The following is a 19,781-nucleotide window of genomic DNA, read 5'->3' as shown; positions in this document are numbered from 1 at the left end:
CCAGAGTGAGGGATCTAAGAGAACTCAACCCCGAATTCTGAGCCTGCACGAATAGAGGGGCCCTTGAGGGGTGGGGGTGGGGGGGCACCCAGGCTCAGACCTGCTATTACCTTGCGAGGCACTTCACCTCTCCGGGCCCAGCCTCCCTTGGCATCCTCCCACCTTATAGAGCAGCTCTGTGGGAACTAGCAACAGTCCCCGCTCCGAGTGGACACGGTTGGCAAGCAGAATGGCGCTCTGGCCTCCCAGCATAAATGATGGCCATTACATTTTTTTCTGTCTGAAAGGGTTGTCTACGCTTTCTCTCTGCTCCTGGCTCTGGTGGAGAGGAGCCCTCCACATCATGAACAGAGCCTGGTGCTCAAAGCGCAACAGCGAGTAGCTCATGCGCCCCTTTCGGTGTGGCCAGGGCTGGTTTAAGCTCTTCACTCATGTGAACTCACTTCGTCCTCACAACGGCCTTATGAGGTGGATACCGTCGCTATATTTATGTTGCAGATGAGGAAACTGTGGCATAAAAAGTACAAGGTCACACGGCTAGTAAACAAGTTCCCAGGTTAGAATCCTCAGCGGAGAAACGATGGGGTTGGACTGGACGATTTCCATGGTTCTCTCTCATTGGAGATTCTCTGAGTTTCTGACATATTTCCTCCTTGCTCTTAACCACTTCTTCCTCGAGAATCACTCTCCACGAGGACTTCTGGGAATGATGGAGAAGTTGTCTATCTGAGCCGCCCAGGATGGCTATACGTCATGGGGCTGGTGCAACTAAGACAGTGGCTCTTTCACTTTAATGAATTTTGAATTTAAATGCAAATAGCCACGTGTGGCCAAAGACTACTGGGTCAGACAGTGGTACAGCTCTAGAAAAATCTTGAAAATTGTATAAATGTGTAATCATCTCTCCTCACAGCAGCCAGGGGAACTTTTGAGCGTTCTAGAAGTTTCCATAAGGTTAGGCCAAAACCAGCTTTAGCCCTTGCCTAGAAACTTAGGGAGCTCACAGTTAAAAGCCATTATGTAGCCATATGTCTCTCCTCTAACCCCTCTCAGAGCCTCAAGGCAGAATTTTCTGGGTCCCCGTTTGGTTTGTGCCTGACCCAGGCTGGTGCCAAGAGTGACCACGTTGCCTCCCCACAGGGTCTGGTCCCTCTGGCTCCCCTTCTCGCCCCCTCCCTTGCAGGTGCCCAGTGTTTAACAGACGACCGCCCTGCATGCCGCTCCCTCCGCCCCTGCCTCAGCCCCCCTTGTTCTCTCTGGTTTTCTTCTCCCACTGAACGCACAGCCTGCACATTACATCCCTGTCCTTGAGTAGAGACCGCAGGGCACCTCAGGTTTCACTGGGAGGCCCAGAGGGTCCGCCCCACCCATCTGCCTCCCTTGGGGCCTAGCTACAGGGTCAAGGGCCATGAACAGGGTAAACATCAATACTTGATATTGACTCTTGCTCCCATGGTGATGGGATGTGGAGTCTACCCAATAAATCGGGTTTATTTCTACTGAGACTTAGGCAAGCTCCAGCCACTCCCACCCTGGAGCGGGCACCAACCCTCTCCTCTCAAGTCTGGGTGTCGGAGTGGCTCATGGTGTCCAAAGCGCCAGAGGAAACGACAATAAGGCCACCGACGGCCTCCGCACCTCTCTCCGCAGGCGTGATGGACCACCACCTGGTCATGCACCAGCTGCGCTGCAACGGGGTCCTCGAGGGCATCCGCATCTGCCGGAAAGGCTTCCCCAGCCGGCTCCTCTATGCCGACTTCAAGCAGCGGTAGGTGGACTCGCCGTTGCCCTCTCGCTCTCGGGCGCCTTTGCATTCCCCCAGGGTGCTTCTTGGGCTGGGTGTGAGGTGGGCCCACAAGCCCCCCACCCCAGGGTGTCCATGGCTCTGTCTTTTTCTTGGGGGAGAGGTCCTCTGCCCAGGGACAGTCGACACCACTCCTTTTCCAGCCTTACCCATGGAGGGGGCGGGTAGGGGGCCACGGCCTCGCTGGCCTGGACCTCGGAGGGCTCTGCGGCCCCTGGAGCAGCGAGGAGCAGGGTGCAGCCCTCAGGAGAGGCTGTGTGGCCAGAGGCCCTCCCCCCTGAGATCGTCCACCCCAGCTGCCACAGCCAGCAGCCCCGGGACAGGCCTGCGTCCTCCCTCCCCAGCTACCGGCTCCTCAACGCCAGCGCCATCCCTGAAGGGCAGTTCATTGACAGTAAAAATGCCTCCGAGAAGCTTCTGAACTCCATCGACGTGGACCGGGGGCAGTACCGGTTTGGCCACACCAAGGTGAGAGCAAGGGGAGCTGGACACCCCTTTTTTCCTCCCTGTGTAACCACATCCCTGAGCTGCTTGCTAGCTGAGCAGAAGAAAGGGGTCTCTTTCCCCATCTGCTGAGCCTGACCGCCCCCTGCCCAGTGGCCCAGGAAGAGGGAGGCCTAGGGCTGGGTACAGAGGTCTCCATCTCGGTTCTGGCTGTTCAGAGTCTAGAGCAGTGGTTCTCAACCTTCTGGCCCTTTAAATACAGTTCCTCATGTTGTGACCCAACCATGAAATTATTTTCGTTGCTACTTCATAACTGTAATGTTGCTACTGTTATGAATCGTAATGTAAATATCTGATATGCAGGATGGTCTTAGGCGACCCCTGTGAAAGGGTCATTCGACCGCCAAAGGGGTCGCGATCCACAGGTTGAGAACCGCTGCTCTAGAGGCTAAATTGGAAGTGGGAGCCCCAGCAGCTGCCAAAGAAAGCGATGGGAGTTCGGGTGTCCTGGAGGGAGTAGAGTAAAGACACTCCAATGGAGATGAAAGAGCCCGAGGGAGAGGAGAACATGGGAAGAATTCCAGGGGCCATGAGGACTTGAGAAGAGCTATCACCCACAGAAATGGCCTCCATTTATTGAGCTCATGTGCACTGAGGGAGCCCGCGACACGTCCTCTGCACACGTTTCATTGAGCCTCCCAAGAACCTGGTGGCGATGGAGGTGGTCCTGACCTCAGGGGGTTGATGGGAGGGTGAGAAAACGTAGGTTCCCAGAGGCAAGAAACTTGCTCATGGTCACCTGGATGCTGCCTGGCAACGGCCGGCTTCAACGCTGGCCCAAGCCCAGCGCTCCACATCCCAGAGGGACAGGTGGGACTAGAGCATCCACCCAGCCAGGGAGGAGCCTGCTGCCCCCCAGGGTGCCCTGCTTCTTGGAACATCATGGAGGCCAAAGGAGCTCTGCCCACGTGGGCCGGGGGTGAATGGGCCCGAGGTGGGGCCAGCCTTCTCGGATGGGCAGAGAGAGAGGGAGGCGAGGAGGTAGAAGTCTGGATCTCTCTCAGTCTGGACACAGCTGAGAGCAGAGGTCACTTTCTGGACTCATCTTTGCCTACTGTGTGTGAACTTTGTCAGGATCTGTCTATGTGGGTTGGTGGGGCCTGGGATGTGCTTTGGGACAAGACACAGGAGGGGCTGCTGAGGAGACCGGGGCCCCTGAGACTTGAGACCTGGGAGCCAGCCGGTTGAGGTCCCCACTCAGGCCTAGAAGTCGAGGGCTGGGGTTGGACAGGAAGAGGTTCTCCTGAGGCGGAGGGCTGCTCCCCTGCTGAGAATGGAACAGGGCTGTCTCTCCTTTAATACAGGTGTTTTTCAAAGCTGGGCTCCTGGGACTTCTGGAGGAGATGAGGGATGAGAAGCTGGTGATCCTGATGACGCGCACGCAGGCCCTGTGCCGAGGGTACCTGATGCGGGTGGAGTTCAAGAAGATGATGGAGAGGAGGTGACCAGACCCTCACCCCCTCCTTACCCTGCCCTCCCTCCTTAGGAGCAGACGATCACTTCCTGCTTTTAATCTCGGGACTTTCATGTACTTGTTCATCTACTCAACCAACATTCTCTGAGCAGGAATTCATTATTGGGGTCTCTGCTCGGCCCTGGGGACACAGAAAGGAACCCTGGCCTCCAGGAGCTCCCATGGGTGGGAAGCAGACAGGTGCATGGCTAATTTTAATGCCTGTGATCCACACACTGTCAGCATTCTATTCAGGAGAGGGAGGGACTTGAGAATAGGTCCCCAACCTTGCTGGAGGTGGGGTTGGCATGAAAGGGTCAGTGAGAAGGAAGGACTTTCTGAAATCAGCTCTGCCTGGCCTGAGAGAGCGGCCGGGAGGGAGCCCAACAAGCCGGTCACATTGGGAGCAAAGGTGAGGTGCAGGGAGTGAAGGTCCCCGTGTTAATGAGCCCACACGGGACCATCTGGTCAGCGGGGAGCCGTGGAAGGTGTGTAAGGAGATAAGTGAGAGGCCCCAGCCTGCAGCTCACTCCTCTGGCAGCTCCAAGGAGAGTGGGACCTCGAGGACAGGAGAGACCAAGACCAGTCCAAATAACAGTTGGCATGGACCTAAGTGAGGAAGTGGCCCGTGGGTAAGCGGGAGGAATAGCAGCAACGGTAGCTGGTCATGAGTGGGAATCCCAGGAAGAGGGGCCTTTGGAGGGAAGCCCACCCTCCCAGGTGCCCTGATGCCCTGTGTCGCTCAGGCATTGTCACTGCCGTCTGGGCCATCAACATGTATTAGTCAAGAACATCTTCCAGGCACCCGGCTTGGTGAAGCGAAAGAAAGCCAGTGCAGAAATTAAAAACATTCCAAGGGAGGGTATAGTTTAAAGGAAAGAAAATGTGAGCTATGTGATAGGAAGCTGCGGAGGGTGATGAGTAGGAGACAGTGTGGGTGTCAAAATTAGGAAAATGGATCAATTCAACGAGGGCAGGAGTCTGGGAGATGACCAGTGGACTGAAGGCAGGCCCGGGTGTACGCCAATATTTAAGCATAAAAACGGAGTCCACATGGCAAATAATTAGTTCTCAGAGTTTCAAAAGGTGAGAGCTAACTAATCAAATGTGGGAAAAACACCCAATAAACAGGAGGCAGCAGCACGCTTAGGCAGAGTACTTCCAGGAGGGAGCTGGTGAATGGGAGACCCTCCAGTGGCCCATGCCCCCTCTCGCCTCCCAACTTTTGCACATTCTGTTTCCTCTGCCCTCCCCCCTTTTAAGACTCTACTCTGGAGTCTGTAAGCTCTGCTCAGCTTGGCTGTACTTCCTTCCCACCCAGCGGTGAAGGTCCTGGGGCCCACAGGGTAGGTGGATGGAGACAAGACCTCGCTGTGGTCCATTAACCCCCATCCTAATGGATGTACAGGGACTCCATCTTCTGCATCCAGTACAACATCCGTTCTTTTATGAACGTCAAGCACTGGCCCTGGATGAACCTGTTCTTCAAGATCAAGCCCCTCCTCAAGAGTGCGGAGGCGGAGAAGGAGATGGCCACCATGAAGGAAGACTTCCAGAGGGCCAAGGAGGAACTGGCCAGGTCTGAGGCTCGCCGGAAGGAGCTGGAGGAGAAAATGGTGTCCCTGCTGCAGGAAAAGAATGACCTCCAGTTGCAGGTCCAGTCTGTAAGTACCTTCTTAAGAGAAAAGAGGGAGCAACCTTGAGGCCCCATCGGGTGTCTATTCGAGGGACATTGGTGCCACCTCGTGGTCATATCAAGTATTGCAGCAACCACACTCCTGTCAAAGGAGGCGGGCCCTGGCTTAGAGAAAGCAGAGCCTGTGGAATACACACTGCAAGGTGAATCTCTGCCCGCCTGTCTTCCATGGTGGAGTTAGACCTCCCTTGCTGTGGGTATGTGTCATCATAATAAACGTTGTCAGGAGTGTAACAGGTATTTTAAATGTTTGTAAATAAGCCCTGGCCAGTTTTCTCAGTGGTTAGAGTGTCAGCCCTGGTCAAGGGTTCGTACCTCAGTTGCAGGCTCCATCCCTGCCCGTCTGGACCAGTGTAGGAGGCAGCCAATCGCTGTGTCTCTCTCCGTCGATGTTTCCCGTCTCTTTCTCTTCCTTCCACTCTCTCTGAATATCAGTGAAGAAAATATCCTTGGGTGAGAATTAAAAAAAAAAAGTTTGTAAATAAAAATAAAACACTAAAATTAAAAGTTCAAAGTAGAAAGAGTAATTTTCTATACATGATTTTTGATAATATAGTTATAGTAAAAATACTTTAAAGATCCGCATTTTTATCAAGGAAATAGGGGAGACATGGCCATGTACACAGTGACACTCTGACCATGTAATTGCACCATTTCACAGAGTTAAGGCGTTTATCGTTTGTCCTTTTTTAAATTCCCAAATACCTTTACCTTTTGCCTTCTGTGAAAAGCATCCTCCCTTCCCCTTTTCATGTTCCCAGTCCGTAAATGTGGTTATTAGGCGTGCACTCCCAAGCATAGTGGCAATAGGACAAGGTTTGGAACCAGCCTGCTGGGTTTGCATCCCAGGTCCTCCATATGACAGCTGCGTGGCCTTGGGCAAGATACTCATCCACTTTGTGCCTCAGTATTCTTATCTGTAAGATGGGCATAGTAATATACCCACCTCATAGGGTTGCTGGAAGGATCAGATGAGTCCATACGTGTAAAATGCCCGGCACATAGCACATGTTCAGTAAACACAGTCTCTTACTCTTGCCGGTCTGTTTTCATTCATAACCTTGGAAGGTGTGTCCAGTCCTTATAATACTCTTGTGTGAGAAGCTATGGCCCAATTAAGTTTAAGAACTAATATGGTCTGTCCTAGAGACCCATGGCAGGTGTTCTGGGACGTGTACTTACTTAATCACTTACCCCTGTCTGTTTTGAATTTTCAGTTCTGTAGCTCAAGGAGGCAAGGCTAAGGAGACGTAGCCAGAACTTTCCTGTTAAAAGGCAGTGACATTTTGAAAATATTCGTTAGTTTGTGATAACATATGGATTAGTTACCTTTTAGCTGGTGGTAGTAGGCAGAGTGAGATGGTTGGGCGTTGAGAATTAGCAGAGGCTTTATCAACTCCACGAATGCCTTGGCTTGAAGTTATTTGAGGTGAGTTTTGTGAAGTGGATGATGCCCACAGTGGCTTAAAAATGAAGCATGTGGATGCTATATGCACGTGAGGGTGTGTGCGTGTGTGTGCATGTGTGTATGTGTGTGTGTATGTGTGTGTGTGAGTGTGTCAGTCTCTGTGTGTGTGTGAGTATGTGTGTGTGTGTGTGTATGTGTGTGTATGTGTGAGTCTGTGTGTGTGTGTGTGTGTGTGTGAGTGTCAGTCTCTGTGTGTGTGAGTGAGTGTGTGTGTGTGTGTGTGTGTGTGTGAGTGTGACCACTCCTTAGCACTAGTTAATGGGCTTGGGGAGGGCAAAGCCCTTCCTTCCCAGGGTCTGTCAGGAGCCTGAGCAACACATAATGCCCCGGTCCCTTCAGGAAACGGAAAACCTGATGGACGCCGAGGAGCGGTGTGAGGGGCTCATCAAATGCAAGATTCAACTGGAAGCAAAGGTCAAGGAGCTGAATGAGAGGCTGGAAGAGGAGGAAGAAACGAACTCTGAGCTTGTTGCCAAGAAGAGGAACCTGGAGGATAAGTGCTCCTCTCTCAAAAGAGACATCGACGACCTGGAGCTGACCCTGACCAAAGTGGAGAAGGAGAAGCATGCCACGGAGAACAAGGTGGGCGAGCCCCAGGGACCCCGCAGTTTCTTGGCTGGTCCTGACTCCTCTCTGTAAGGAAGAGGCAGGCAGGCGGGACCCCCACTAACCCAGCATTGCCTGGAGTGGAGGCAGGAGGGGTAGGGGTGGTCAGAGTCCACCCCATTCTACGCTCAGCCTTGTTCTCTACCCTGCAGGCTTCTCAGCCCTCCCTAGGGGTACCAGACTCCCAGCCCCACCACTTCCTCCACAAAGAAGGTCTGGAGTCCCGTTCATCTTTGTTTCAATTCACTTGACACAGGAAGAGCAAACAGGAATGCCCCCAGGGCCAGGCAGATAATGAGGGAGGCAGGGCGTTAAGGAGGCAGAAAACTGAAAAATGGTAGGGAGACACTATTGGTATAGACCATCGGTTCTCAACCTGTGGGTCGCGACCCCTTTGGCGGTCGAACGACCCTTTCACAGGGGTCACCTAAGACCATCCTGCATATCAGATATTTACATTATGATTCATAACAATAGCAACATTACAGTTATGAAGTAGCAATGAAAATAATTTTATGGTTGGGTCACAACATGAGGAACTGTATTTAAAGGGCCAGAAGGTTGAGAACCACTGGTATAGACTGATGCACTCAGCCTTCAGGAAAGCCATCTGGAAATATTTCGTTGAATTCAGAATCCACACATCCTCAACCCGGTGTTTTTGCTCCTCGGTGTAGAGACCAGGGACATTTCACTCCAGTCTGTACCGGGACATGTGTAAGGATGTTCCTGGCAGCATTGCCTGTGGTGGTGTGGGTTCGGGGGGTGTCGAGCTGGAGGCAGCAGCAGGGCCCCTGCTGGGGAATGGAGAGGTGAGACGTGGAGGATGCTCATAGGACAACAAGATGGATATAAAAGAACTAGTGCTGAGTGGAGGAAAGTAGGAAAATGAAAGACACAGATGATGCCATGTGTAGACTAAAATTACATGCACACAAAAGAGTAAATATTTCACAGAACTAAATGAAGAGCGTACAGTACATGATTCATTTCATAATGGCTGCCAATGAGATAGAACATAGGATGATGTTGGCCAGGTGTGGGATGACTCAGTCAGTGCTGGGTGGACAACTGGATGTAGTGGAAAAAGACAATAGGGAGCAGGGAAGATTGTGGCAAACTGGAGAGCATTTACTCTATCCACAAGTGGCAGCCATGACAGCGCCAGCCAGCTGTTGCCAGGTGGGAATGAGAACCCGGCATTGCCAGGGCTTCCAACTTTCTGTAAGAGACCAGAAACCCAGATTTTATGTGACATCTCAAGTTTTTCAGTGTTGGTAACTTACTTATTCAAAGTTGTAAACCACTATGCGGACTAAAGAAAAGATGTCTGTGGTTGGATTCAGCCTACGGGCCAGGAGTTAGTGCTCTGTGATCTGGAAGAATGTTGCATATGGGGCAACCTTTAATTTAATGCTTTAAAGTTCCGTGTTTGGTGCCCTTGTCCTGCTTCCAGACAACTTAGGGCCCCCATTCCGGATTATCCTTCCCTTTCCTGCCTCATTCTAAACCCCAATCAGCCAACCTAATAAGCAAGTTCCCGTGATGCGTCAGGTGGATATACTTTGGCGTGTTCCCTTCAGAGGCAGCATATTCGCATTGAACAGTGTCCTTCAATAGAAGGACACCATTTAGCCAAGTCCTTCAATAAGAGAATCAGTAGCCTTTGCTGGACGCTCTGGTTTAACTGTTTGACTTGAACTGGTGTTGACATTGTCCCAGGTAAAGAACCTTTCCGAGGAGATGACGGCCCTTGAAGAAAGCATCTCCAAGCTGACCAGGGAGAAGAAGGCCCTGCAGGAGGCCCACCAGCAGACCCTGGATGACCTGCAGGTTGAAGAGGACAAAGTCAATGGTCTCATCAAAGTCAACGTCAAGCTGGAGCAGCAGGCAGATGACGTGAGGGCGTTTCTCTGCTGGGCTCTCACACGCGGCGCCTGCAGACGCTCAGGAAAGGCGGGGTCTAGGCAGGATGCAGGGGTCTAGACGGAATGCAGGGGTCTAGGCAGGATGCAGGGGTCTAGACAGGATGCAGGGGCCTAGGCAGGATGCAGGGTCTAGGCGGGATTCAGGGGTCTAGACAGGATGCAGGGGCCTAGACAGGATGCAGGGGCCTAGGCAGGATGCAGGGGTCTAGGCAGGATGCAGGGGTCTAGGCAGGATGCAGGGGCCTAGGCAGGACGCAGGGGTCTAGGCAGGATGCAGGGGCCTAGACAGGATGCAGGGGTCTAGACAGGATGCAGGGGTCTAGACGGGATGCAGGGGTCTAGGCAGGATGCCGGGGTCTAGGCAGGATGCAGGGTCTAGACGGGATTCAGGGGTCTAGGCAGGATGCAGGGTCTAGGCGGGATGCAAGGGTCTAGACGGGATGCAGGGGCCTAGGCAGGATGCAGGGGCCTAGGCAGGATGCAGGGGCCTAAGCAGGATGCAGGGGTCTAGGCAGGATGCAGGGGTCTAGGCGGGATTCAGGGGTCTAGGCAGGATGCAGGGGTGTAGGCAGGATGCACGGGCCTAGGCAGGACACAGGGGTCTAGGCAGGATGCAGGGGTCTAGACGGGATGCAGGGGTCTAGACGGGATGCAGGGGTCTAAACCAGATGCAGGGGTCTAGGCGGGATTCAGGGGTCTAGGCAGGATGCAGGGGTCTAGGCAGGATGCAGGGTCTAGGTGGGATTCAGGGGTCTAGGCAGGATTCAGGGATCTAGATAGGATGCAGGGGCCTAGGCAGGATGCAGGGGCTGAGCTTATAACTCTGGAATCAGAGTTGCTGAGTTGCAATCTCAGCCCTTTCCAAGCACGTCTGGAATGCTGAGCAAGCACTTAGACTCCGAGGCCTCAGTTTCCGCCTTGTGAAACGGGGACACAACTAGCTCCACCTCAGAGGGTGTCCAAGGAAAGCTCAGCACAAAGTGTTAGTGAACCATGAGCTAATATCATCATCATCATCATCATCATCATCATCATCATCATCACTGGCATTTATTTCTAGGTCTTTGGCCTCAAAAGCTTCAATTTGTTCTAACATTGCTAAAAATGAGTTCTATTTGTGACCATGAAAATGGTCATTTCTCCCACCATGTTACATTTGTTCTTGAGCTAAGAGCCAGTTTTAGTGTCTCTGGGTTTCACTCACAACTGTGACTAGAACTTGACCAGATGTCCCTGAGGCCAGAGAAGGTCTGCTCCACCCCTACACTCCCTCCACACACACCCACAGGTGCCCACATGCGTGTGCGCACACACACACACACACACACACACACTTTGCCCTGGGCTCCCCGCAGTGCATTGTGTAAGTGGGGAGGGGGACGGTGAGCCCTTAGGCGTGGCTGTGGCAGTGCCCATCCCCAGAGCCCCGTTTGTTCCTGTCTGGGCAAGAGCATGACCCTGTGGGCACCATGTTTCTGCAGGGAACCTGGCCCAGGACAGGCCACCTGGGAATCGGGAATCGGCTGAAAGAGGCACCACAGGAGCCTCTGAGGCGCCAGCCCCTGGGGGAGCCTCTGCTGGAGGAGGAAAGGCAAACCTGCTCCCTCTGAGCCGGAGGCTGCAGTCACGCCCCTGGGAGCCCAGGACGGCCTGGTGCCTGGCTAATGGGCACGCTCACTCTCCCGGCAGGGCCTCAGCCTTCCCCCTTTCTTCCCAGCTCGAGGGCTGCCTGGAGCAGGAGAAGAAGCTGCGGGCCGACCTGGAGAGAGTGAAGAGGAAGCTGGAAGGAGACCTGAAGATGGCCCAGGAAGCCATCATGGATCTGGAGAACGACAGGCAGCAAGTAGAGGAGAAACTGAAAAAGTAGCTGTTTCATCTGGACCTCTGTGTGCGAGCACGAAAGCCAGCTTCCCCTTTAACAGGCTTCTCTTTCATGCGAAATGCATGTATATCTATTTGCAGGAAGGAGTTTGAAATCAGTCAGTTACAGAGCAAGATGGACGACGAGCAAGTCCACAGTCTGCAGTTACAGAAGAAGATTAAAGAGCTGCAGGTGAGGCCGGGAGCCCCCGACAGCGCCCTGGGCCACGCCGCCTCTCCCCGCCGTCCCCTCTTCCGTCGCTGCTTCTTTCCTCCCTCCCCTTGCAGCTGGAGACAATGTCCTTCCTTCCCTTTATTTACGGAAGTTAATATTTCAATTTTCCAAGTCCCACATCAATGGGTGTCCTTGGACATAATTAACCTCTGACCAATGAGGCAGGACATTGCTTTGCTCGCCACTCTGAGCCCAGTGCCCTCGCCGTCTTCTCAGAGGTCACCACCAGGGCCATTTGGAGGTGCATCCTTCTGGATGTTTCACTATGGATTTATGTACATAAGACCTCAAAATATATCTCTATATATAAAAGCCTAAGCAACCACATGACCAAACAACCAAACTACTGAACAACCAGTCACTGTGACGCACACTGACCACCAGGGGGCAGATGCTCAATGCAGGAGCTGCCCCCTGGTGGTCAGTGTGCTCCCACAGCCAACCTCCCACAACCAGCCAACCTCCTGTGGTCCCTCCCCTACCCCCCAGCTGGCCTCCCACAGTCCCTACCCCCCCAACCGGCCAGCCCGCCCTGATCAGCCCTGATGGCCCTGATCCCTGGCCAGGCTGAGGGACCCCACCTGTGCACGAATTCATGCACCAGGCCTCTAGTGCTATATTATACTAGTATATACAACACACGCATAAGCTTATAAATATGTACAAAAATATAAGGGAACAAGAACATTATTATATATGTATGTGTACATAAATATATACAACATATATAAAATATACATATAAATATCATGCTGAGACTATCATTCTGCAAGTTGCTCAATTTGTCCTGCAGAACTGTCCATGGTGGCTGTGGGCCAGCTGCTGCGGACGCCCAGAGGGCACGGCTCCCTCACGGTGGACCTGACCACCTCCCTACTGGGGGACAGTTGGGTTGTTGCTGAGTTTTTGATACTAATTTAGTCTTATAGTGTGTTCTTCAGTTCATGCTGTCTGTGCTCTATCCCGCACCATCCTGCCCTCCCCACGCGGCTGCTGCCCCCACAGCAGTGCTGACACAGGCCCTTGCAGGCCCGCACGGAGGAGCTGGAGGAAGAAATGGAAGCAGAACGCACGCTCAGAGGCAGGATTGAGAAGCAGCGCTCAGACCTCTCCCGGGAGCTGGAGGAGATCAGCGAGCGGCTGGAGGAAGCCAGCGGCGCAACCTCAGTCCAGGTCGAGATGAACAAGAAGCGGGAGGCCGAGTTCCAGAAGCTGCGCAGGGACCTGGAGGAGGCCACCCTGCAGCACGAAGTCACGGCGGCTGCTCTGAGGAAGAAGCACGCGGACAGTGTGGCTGAACTTGGGGAGCAGATAGACAACCTGCAGAGGGTCAAGCAGAAACTGGAGAAGGAGAAGAGTGAGATGAAGATGGAGATCGATGACATGGCCAGCAACATCGAGAGCGTCTCCAAGTCGAAGGTACCTGCCTCTCTGCTCTTGGCAGACGCGAGGCTGCCCTAGCCACTGCCCAGTGGGCAGGTGTCAGGAAATGCCCTAACTCACTGCACGTTCTAACCCGAATCCCTCTCCCCACACTGCCTGCTCCCAAGTCCCCAAATCAATTCAAGTCAGTCGAGCTGGACCCAATGACCTAATACAGTGGTTCTCAACCTTCCTAATGCCGCGACCCTTTCATACAGCTCCTCATGTTGTGGTGACCCCCAACCATAAAGTTCCTTTCGTTGCTACTTCATAACTGTAATGTTGCTACTGTTATGAATCGTAATGTAAATATCTGATATGCAGGATGTATTTTCATTGTTACAAATTGAACAGAATTAAAGCATAGTGATTAATCACAAAAACAATATGCAATTATATATTCAATATGTGTTTTCCGATGGTCTTAGGCGACTCCTGTGAAAGGGTTGTTCGACACCCAAAGGGGTCGCGACCCACAGGTTGAGAACCGCTGACCTAATACAACTCCAGCCCTCATCATCTTCCCAGAGTTTTCCACAAAGTTTCTGATCCATCCGGCATTTTCTAGAATGAAACCTGTGGGTGGATTGCACCGAGAGGCCTTGCTAGGTGAGCTTATCTGAGCCCACAGCACGAGTCCCTGGGAAGCAGAGCCCCTGTGACATCACACACGAGGCCAAGGGCAGGCCCAGGTCTTGCGGCACTAAAAGCATAGAAAACTCAGGAGGGGCAAGGCCTTTAAGGAAAATGTACATAAAATACAAACACAAAGTTAAGCAGGTAAGTAAATATTTATTTAGAATGAGAAATAAGTCACAGATTACTGGCTCCTTGGAGAATGAGGCCCCTGTCTGCTCAGGCCTCCTCAGGCCATTTGTCAGAAATGCCCGCCCAGGACATTCTTGCTTGTGCCTGGACTCCCCGGCCCCCGCCCCACCTGGGACCACAGCTCCATGCAGTCGGGGCCCACGAGAGTGAGGGCTCAGAGCCTAAACGTCGCCAGCTTCATGGAAAACTGGCCTCTGTGTGTGGCCAAAGCAAAGAGGTCCCCGGAGAGGAGCCGTGGGCTCCTAGATTCAAGAGGTGCCCTGGCCGGTGAGGCTCAGTTGGTGCACTGAAGGGTCTCGGGTTCGATTCCAGTCAGGGCACATATGCAGGTTGTGGGTTCCATCCCCAGTCAGGCTCCAGCAGGAAGCCACTGACTGGTGTTTTTATTTCTCTCCCTCTCCCTCTCCCTTCCTTTCTCTCTAAAATCAATCAAAGCATGTCCTCGGGTGAGGATTTAAAAATAATGAGCTCAGAGTTGTCCTTGGGGCTGCTCGGCTGGGCTAGAAGATGGGGTGACCCCAGACTGGGGCTGTGGACCTCCTGCAGAGGGCTGCCCAGAGGCCGGGGTGTCTGTGGAGGGAAGGAATGGAGAGAGGATCAGAGAATTAGGGTGGTCTCCTTGGTGCCTCTTGCTGCCTTTATTGAGCTTCTGGGTTCACACTGCTCTTCCAACCCTTTTATTTCTTCCTCACTGCAACTCCTTTCTCTCTCCCTCTCTCCTTGTAACTTAGCCATTTTCCCCACCTGTGTCGTTTCCCCCCCCCTTCCCTTGAGAAGTGTGTCTGTATTCCCCCACCCCCTGCCCCCAGCAAGCCAAGCCAAGCCAGGTTGCAGGATGGGTGAGTTACAGGAAACTCCAGCATCACCCACGTGCTGTGCCTATAACCAGACCCACCCTACTGCCTCCCTATCATAGCGCCATGCTCTCAGTTCTCACTTTTAATATTCAGTGGAAGAAGCACTTTATAGTGCCTTATTTTTAAAATATATTTTTATTGATTTCAGAGAGGAAGGGAGAGGGAGATAGAAAGATCAATGATGAGAGAGAATCATCAACTGGCTGCCTCCTGCACGACCCCTACTGGGTATTGAGCTGCAACCCGGGCATGTGCCCTGACAGGGAAGCAAACCGTGACCTCCTGGTTCATAGGTCAATGCTCAACCACTGAGCCACACAGGCTGGGCTATTGCCTTATATTTTTTACGTTGTTCAATCCTTTGATTTTTCCCTTTGTGAGTCCCCATCCCTTTTTTGACCACCCCCGAGTTAATGATTTCACACGCATAAGTCATCTCCTCAAAGATGCCCTGAGCTCCTCAAGGTCTTCTTCTGAATCTAACGTCCCTGCCTCTCCTGCTGTCATCTCACACTTTGCAGCCTAAGGACAAATACATGCTCAACATATTTATTTTATGTTTATGAGGTGGGAGGGGAGGGAAGAGGTCTACAGCATATACAAGGTTTTTAAACAAACTTCACAAAAAGACAGGACAGCCAGCGGCTGCGGGAGGGCCTCTGGCGCGCCGCCGCCACCGCAGGAAACTTTTTGTGTAATGAATGAGATGCTCAGCACTCCCACCTGACTATGCTGTTGCAAACAGACACATCAGAAGGTCATGTTATTGACATGGGGATAGAACTGCTTATGTTGTAAGGAGAGCCCGGGGCTCCTTTGAGTGGCGTTTTCTCAAAGATCTGTTCACAAATCACTAAATACTTGTTTGCCAGGGCAGGCTGCTCCCAGCTACTGGTGATTAAGCAGCAACCACAAATAAAAACACAGCACAGATGAAATGACTTTTTAAAACTTCCCTCCGTGCGCTCTCTGTGTTTTCATTTAACCTAACAAGAAGCTAATCTATCAGACAGCCCGGGCCACTCTGGACACCAGGAACCCATTTCCCACTCACGTTGGCTTGTTTTTAAGAGTAACATGGAGAGACTGTGCCGGACTGTGGAAGACCAGTTTAATGAAATCAAAGCCAAGGACGACCAGCAGACACAGTTAATCCACGATCTGAACATGCAGAAGGCGAGACTGCAGACCCAAAACGGTGAGCCCGGGCGGGGCGCTGCGGTGCTGCGGGCCACGGGGGAGGCAGGCGCAAGGCTGACCGGGGCCATGTCCGTGCGTTAGGGGAGCTGAGCCACCAAGTGGAGGAGAAGGAGGTGCTGGTTTCACAGCTCACCAAAGGCAAGCAGGCCCTCACCCAGCAGCTGGAGGAGCTGAAGAGGCAACTGGACGAAGAAACCAAGGTAAGGACCACCGTTCCTGGGATGGCAGCGCCAGATAGCACCTGAGAGCCAGGAGGCCTCGGAGCTGGTGGGGGGCCGCGTGCCGCGGGCCTGTCCTCTGCCTGCAGTGTGACAGGAGCCGGGTCTGCGAGGTGAGGGGACCTTGGCATCGGATCTCCTTCCTCAGCCCTAGAAAACTCTTCCAGGTGCTCCATCCTCTGGGGTCCTCTGTCCCCCCAGGGGGTTCTGATGCACTTCCCTCTCCAGCTAGGGGCGTCCCCTTCCAGCCCTCCCCACACACACTGCCCTGGCTTGACCATCCCTGCCTTTGTGTATTCTTTCACGCTGCCCAGCAATTCATTCAGATGGCCTCTTCTTTCTACATCACACCTTGTGCAGCCCCTGCTGCAATACCCAATTTTAAGCTGCCCTCCTCCAAAACAGACGACATGATTGTAGAGGCTCCCCTGGGACATCTGCATAAACATGAACATCATCATCGTGTTCTTGATGCCAATATCTAGCCGTTTGTGTTCATATTGCAGGTCTCCCACTGATCTGTCAACTCCTAGAGGGCAGGAATAATTCCCCACTGTAGTTGTAAACAGCAGGTACAGTGCACAGTAGGACAGAGCACACAGCAGGTGCTTCGTGAAGCTGCTCCTTAGAGTGAAAATCCAGGAGTCCACAAACGTGTGTAATTCTAATTCTGAGGGCCGCGTGCACCGGCGAAGACTTATGGAGCCATCTTTTGGCAATCTCTCACGCTCTATCTGAAAAGGAGTCAGTGCTACATTTGTCTCCGTCTTTCTGTTGAATGGAAAGGGCCGGGGAGCAGTGAGAACCGGAGCCTGATGGAGTCACAAGAAGGTCGGCTAACGGAGCGCGCTGTCCTCCGGCCAGGATACCGTAGTCGCTAAATTCTCCTCAGCAAAGTCTTGTTGTTTATTTGTGTCTTTAAAAGGATGCAGATGTATAAATTGCTGCATTTGGTGGTACAACAAAGTGTTAGTGACTGGGATGGTGAGCGGTAAACCATCCGTGGTCCTGCCCAGACAGGGATGCGTGTGGAGGCCTCTGGGCATGTCCTCCTCTCAGGAGGAGGAGGCGGAGCGTGGAAATGGCACAGATCAGGTGCACAGAGGTGGGGCAGCAGCCCACGGTGGCACCGAAGATGCCTTTGGGTGTTCATGGTCGCAGGGCTCCACTGCATTGTATCGACTTTTGTCTCAATTCTTCTGAACACATGAGGATGCGGTCTCTGCTTGGGGACCATCTCTCTAGCACTTGCTGATTTACTGACCAGCACCTAGGGGGCAGGCCCCAGGCACAGAGCCGCAGCGGCCAAGTACCTACCCACGGAGAAGACGATGACGCTGCTTTACCGCCATTGGTTGATTCTTAGGGGCGCCTTCTCATTGCGGCACATATTAACGGTGTTCCATCTGCTGTAGTGTGACAGTTTACTTTTAAATCAAATATAATTAAATATAACAAAGGAGTCAGCTTTCTAAAAATTAAGTACATAAAATAGGCAATGCGCTGTTACAGCCAAGTTTGGGAAGGCAGCAAGGAAACCATTCGACTTGGGGAAATGCTGGTTTACGAGAAAATACCTCACCTTGGGAAATGGCCAGATATTTTTTGCCATTTGTCACCCCTGTGATTCCCCAGGCCAAGAACGCCCTGGCCCACGCCCTGCAGTCCTCCCGCCACGACTGTGACCTGCTGCGGGAACAGTATGAGGAGGAGCAGGAAGCCAAGGCCGAGCTGCAGAGGGCGCTGTCCAAGGCCAACAGCGAGGTTGCCCAGTGGAGGACCAAATATGAGACGGACGCCATCCAGCGCACAGAGGAGCTGGAAGAGGCCAAGTACGGCCCCAGGTTATGTAGGAGAGGTGACCCCAAGGCAGGTGACAGAACAGAGAACCGACCCTTCTTGAAGCACCCCTCCTCCCAGGCCTTGGGTTTTCTGAGCATTCACATAGGTGCTCCTGTCCCTCCTGTGGGGACCGTCCATTCCACCTGGCTCCCCGGGGGCCCTTTCGGTGACCTTGGTGGCCACCAAGCTCTTTGGGATCCTTCCGATGTTACTTAAATCCTCTCTATTCATCAAACACTAGGTCATGCTCTTGTCAAATTCCAGTCCCTGTAAACCAGTGGTTCTCAACCTTCTGGCCCTTTAAATACAGTTCCTCATGCTGTGACCCAACCATAAAATTATTTTCGTTGCTACTTCATAACTGTAATGTTGCTACTGTTATGAATCGTAATGTAAATATCTGATATGCAGGATGGTCTTAGGCGACCCCTGTGAAAGGGTCGTTCGACCGCCAAAGGGGTCGCGACCCACAGGTTGAGAACCTCTGCTGTAGACTGTTTGTTTCTCTTCCTATGTAGCCCTTCTGAAATAGTGCACCTTTGCCAAGGGAGAAACATCTGGTTCTCTTAGGAAAAAGCTGGCCCAGAGGCTCCAGGAAGCGGAGGAAAACACGGAGGCGGTGAGCGCCAAGTGCGCGTCCCTGGAGAAAACCAAGCAGCGGCTCCAGGGCGAAGTGGACGACCTGATGCTGGGTCTGGAGCGGGCCAACGCCGCCTGCGCCACCCTGGACAAGAAGCAGAGGAACTTCGACAAGGTCCTTCCTCCCGCGCGCTGGTGGCGGCGATGAGAGCGACGGCCCTCATGCCCACCCTCATGCCCACGTGTGAGATGCTCACACAACCTGCAGAGCATGGAGGCCCCATCTGGGGAGCTTGGGGATTGGCGGTGTCTCTTTACTTGGGTGACGGTCCCTCGAAAGGGAATTCTCTTTTTAGTTAAAGCTAATTCTGTTTCCTTTGAGATGAAAACATCTTCAAGAACACAGTGGATCGCGGTGGGGGTATCGGAGCGTGGAGTCTCTGCTCTAGAAGGGGGCCCCTGTCTCCCTAGTCCTAAGGATGGAGGAGTAAACTGAGGTGTTGCTGATGGTCCCCCGCCCTTCCTGCTCCTCACATGCCCTGCGTCACCCCCAGGTCCTGGCAGAGTGGAAGCAGAAGCTGGATGAGGGCCAAGCTGAGTTGGAAGCAGCTCAGAAAGAGTCCCGGTCACTGAGCACCGAAATCTTCAAGATGCGGAACGCCTACGAGGAGGTGGTGGATCAGCTGGAGACGCTGAGGCGGGAGAATAAAAATCTGCAAGGTGAGCCCTGGCCGGTGCGGCTCAGCTGGTTGTAGCGTCGTCAGGTACACCACAAGGTGGCAGGTTCGATTCCGGGTCCAGGCACATACCTCGGTCATGGGTTCCATCCCCAGTTGGGGTGCATGTGGGAGGCAGCCAATCGATGTTTCTTTTTCTCTACAAAATAAAAATAAAATAAAAATTTTAAAATCTGCAAGGTGAGCTCTCTGCCTACCACAGGTGCATAATAGTCCCCTTCTCGTCCAGCCACCCCTCCCCCATGTGCCACAGCCACCCCCGGACGCCTCCTCCCTCCCACTACCCACCCAATCCGCACATCTGCTCAATTTACCATGAGGCCTGAGGCCTCCTGTGAAAGGCACAGTGGCAGTAAGTCGTCAGGGGGCACAGTGGGGTGCTAAGGTCCCTGTGGGAGAACATTTCCCGGATTCCGTCTCAGTGTGGTCCTGTGCATGTCCCCCACACTTCTCCCCTCGGTCTTCTGGGCCGCTGCAGAGCTTTGGGGGGTTTGGGGCCACACGCTGCTCTTTCACTCGCTCTCTGCACAGCTCAGGTGCGGCA

The 19,781-nt window shown here is 53.1% G+C and overlaps 1 protein-coding gene across 1 annotated transcript in view; it reads left to right on the top strand.

Annotated features, from left to right (window-relative positions):
• The window catches only part of MYH13 (myosin, heavy chain 13, skeletal muscle), a 49,519-nt gene that overhangs the window by 21,511 nt on the left and 8,227 nt on the right, over nt 1-19,781 (top strand). The window contains exons 17-30 of the mRNA XM_014549855.1: nt 1,651-1,768; nt 2,149-2,272; nt 3,613-3,749; nt 5,170-5,425; nt 7,265-7,507; nt 9,254-9,430; nt 11,177-11,322; nt 11,422-11,512; nt 12,584-12,973; nt 15,733-15,859; nt 15,943-16,061; nt 17,715-17,911; nt 18,492-18,675; nt 19,055-19,220. Coding sequence (XP_014405341.1) covers nt 1,651-1,768; nt 2,149-2,272; nt 3,613-3,749; nt 5,170-5,425; nt 7,265-7,507; nt 9,254-9,430; nt 11,177-11,322; nt 11,422-11,512; nt 12,584-12,973; nt 15,733-15,859; nt 15,943-16,061; nt 17,715-17,911; nt 18,492-18,675; nt 19,055-19,220 — 2,475 coding nt within the window. The remainder of the gene's footprint in view (nt 1-1,650; nt 1,769-2,148; nt 2,273-3,612; nt 3,750-5,169; nt 5,426-7,264; nt 7,508-9,253; nt 9,431-11,176; nt 11,323-11,421; nt 11,513-12,583; nt 12,974-15,732; nt 15,860-15,942; nt 16,062-17,714; nt 17,912-18,491; nt 18,676-19,054; nt 19,221-19,781) is intronic.

This window comes from Myotis brandtii, unplaced genomic scaffold (assembly GCF_000412655.1).
Source record: "Myotis brandtii unplaced genomic scaffold, ASM41265v1 scaffold573, whole genome shotgun sequence".
Classification (NCBI taxonomy): Eukaryota; Metazoa; Chordata; class Mammalia; order Chiroptera; family Vespertilionidae; genus Myotis; species Myotis brandtii.
The sequence above is the reverse complement of the archived record's forward strand: the minus strand, read 5'-3'. Positions and strand labels throughout refer to the sequence as shown.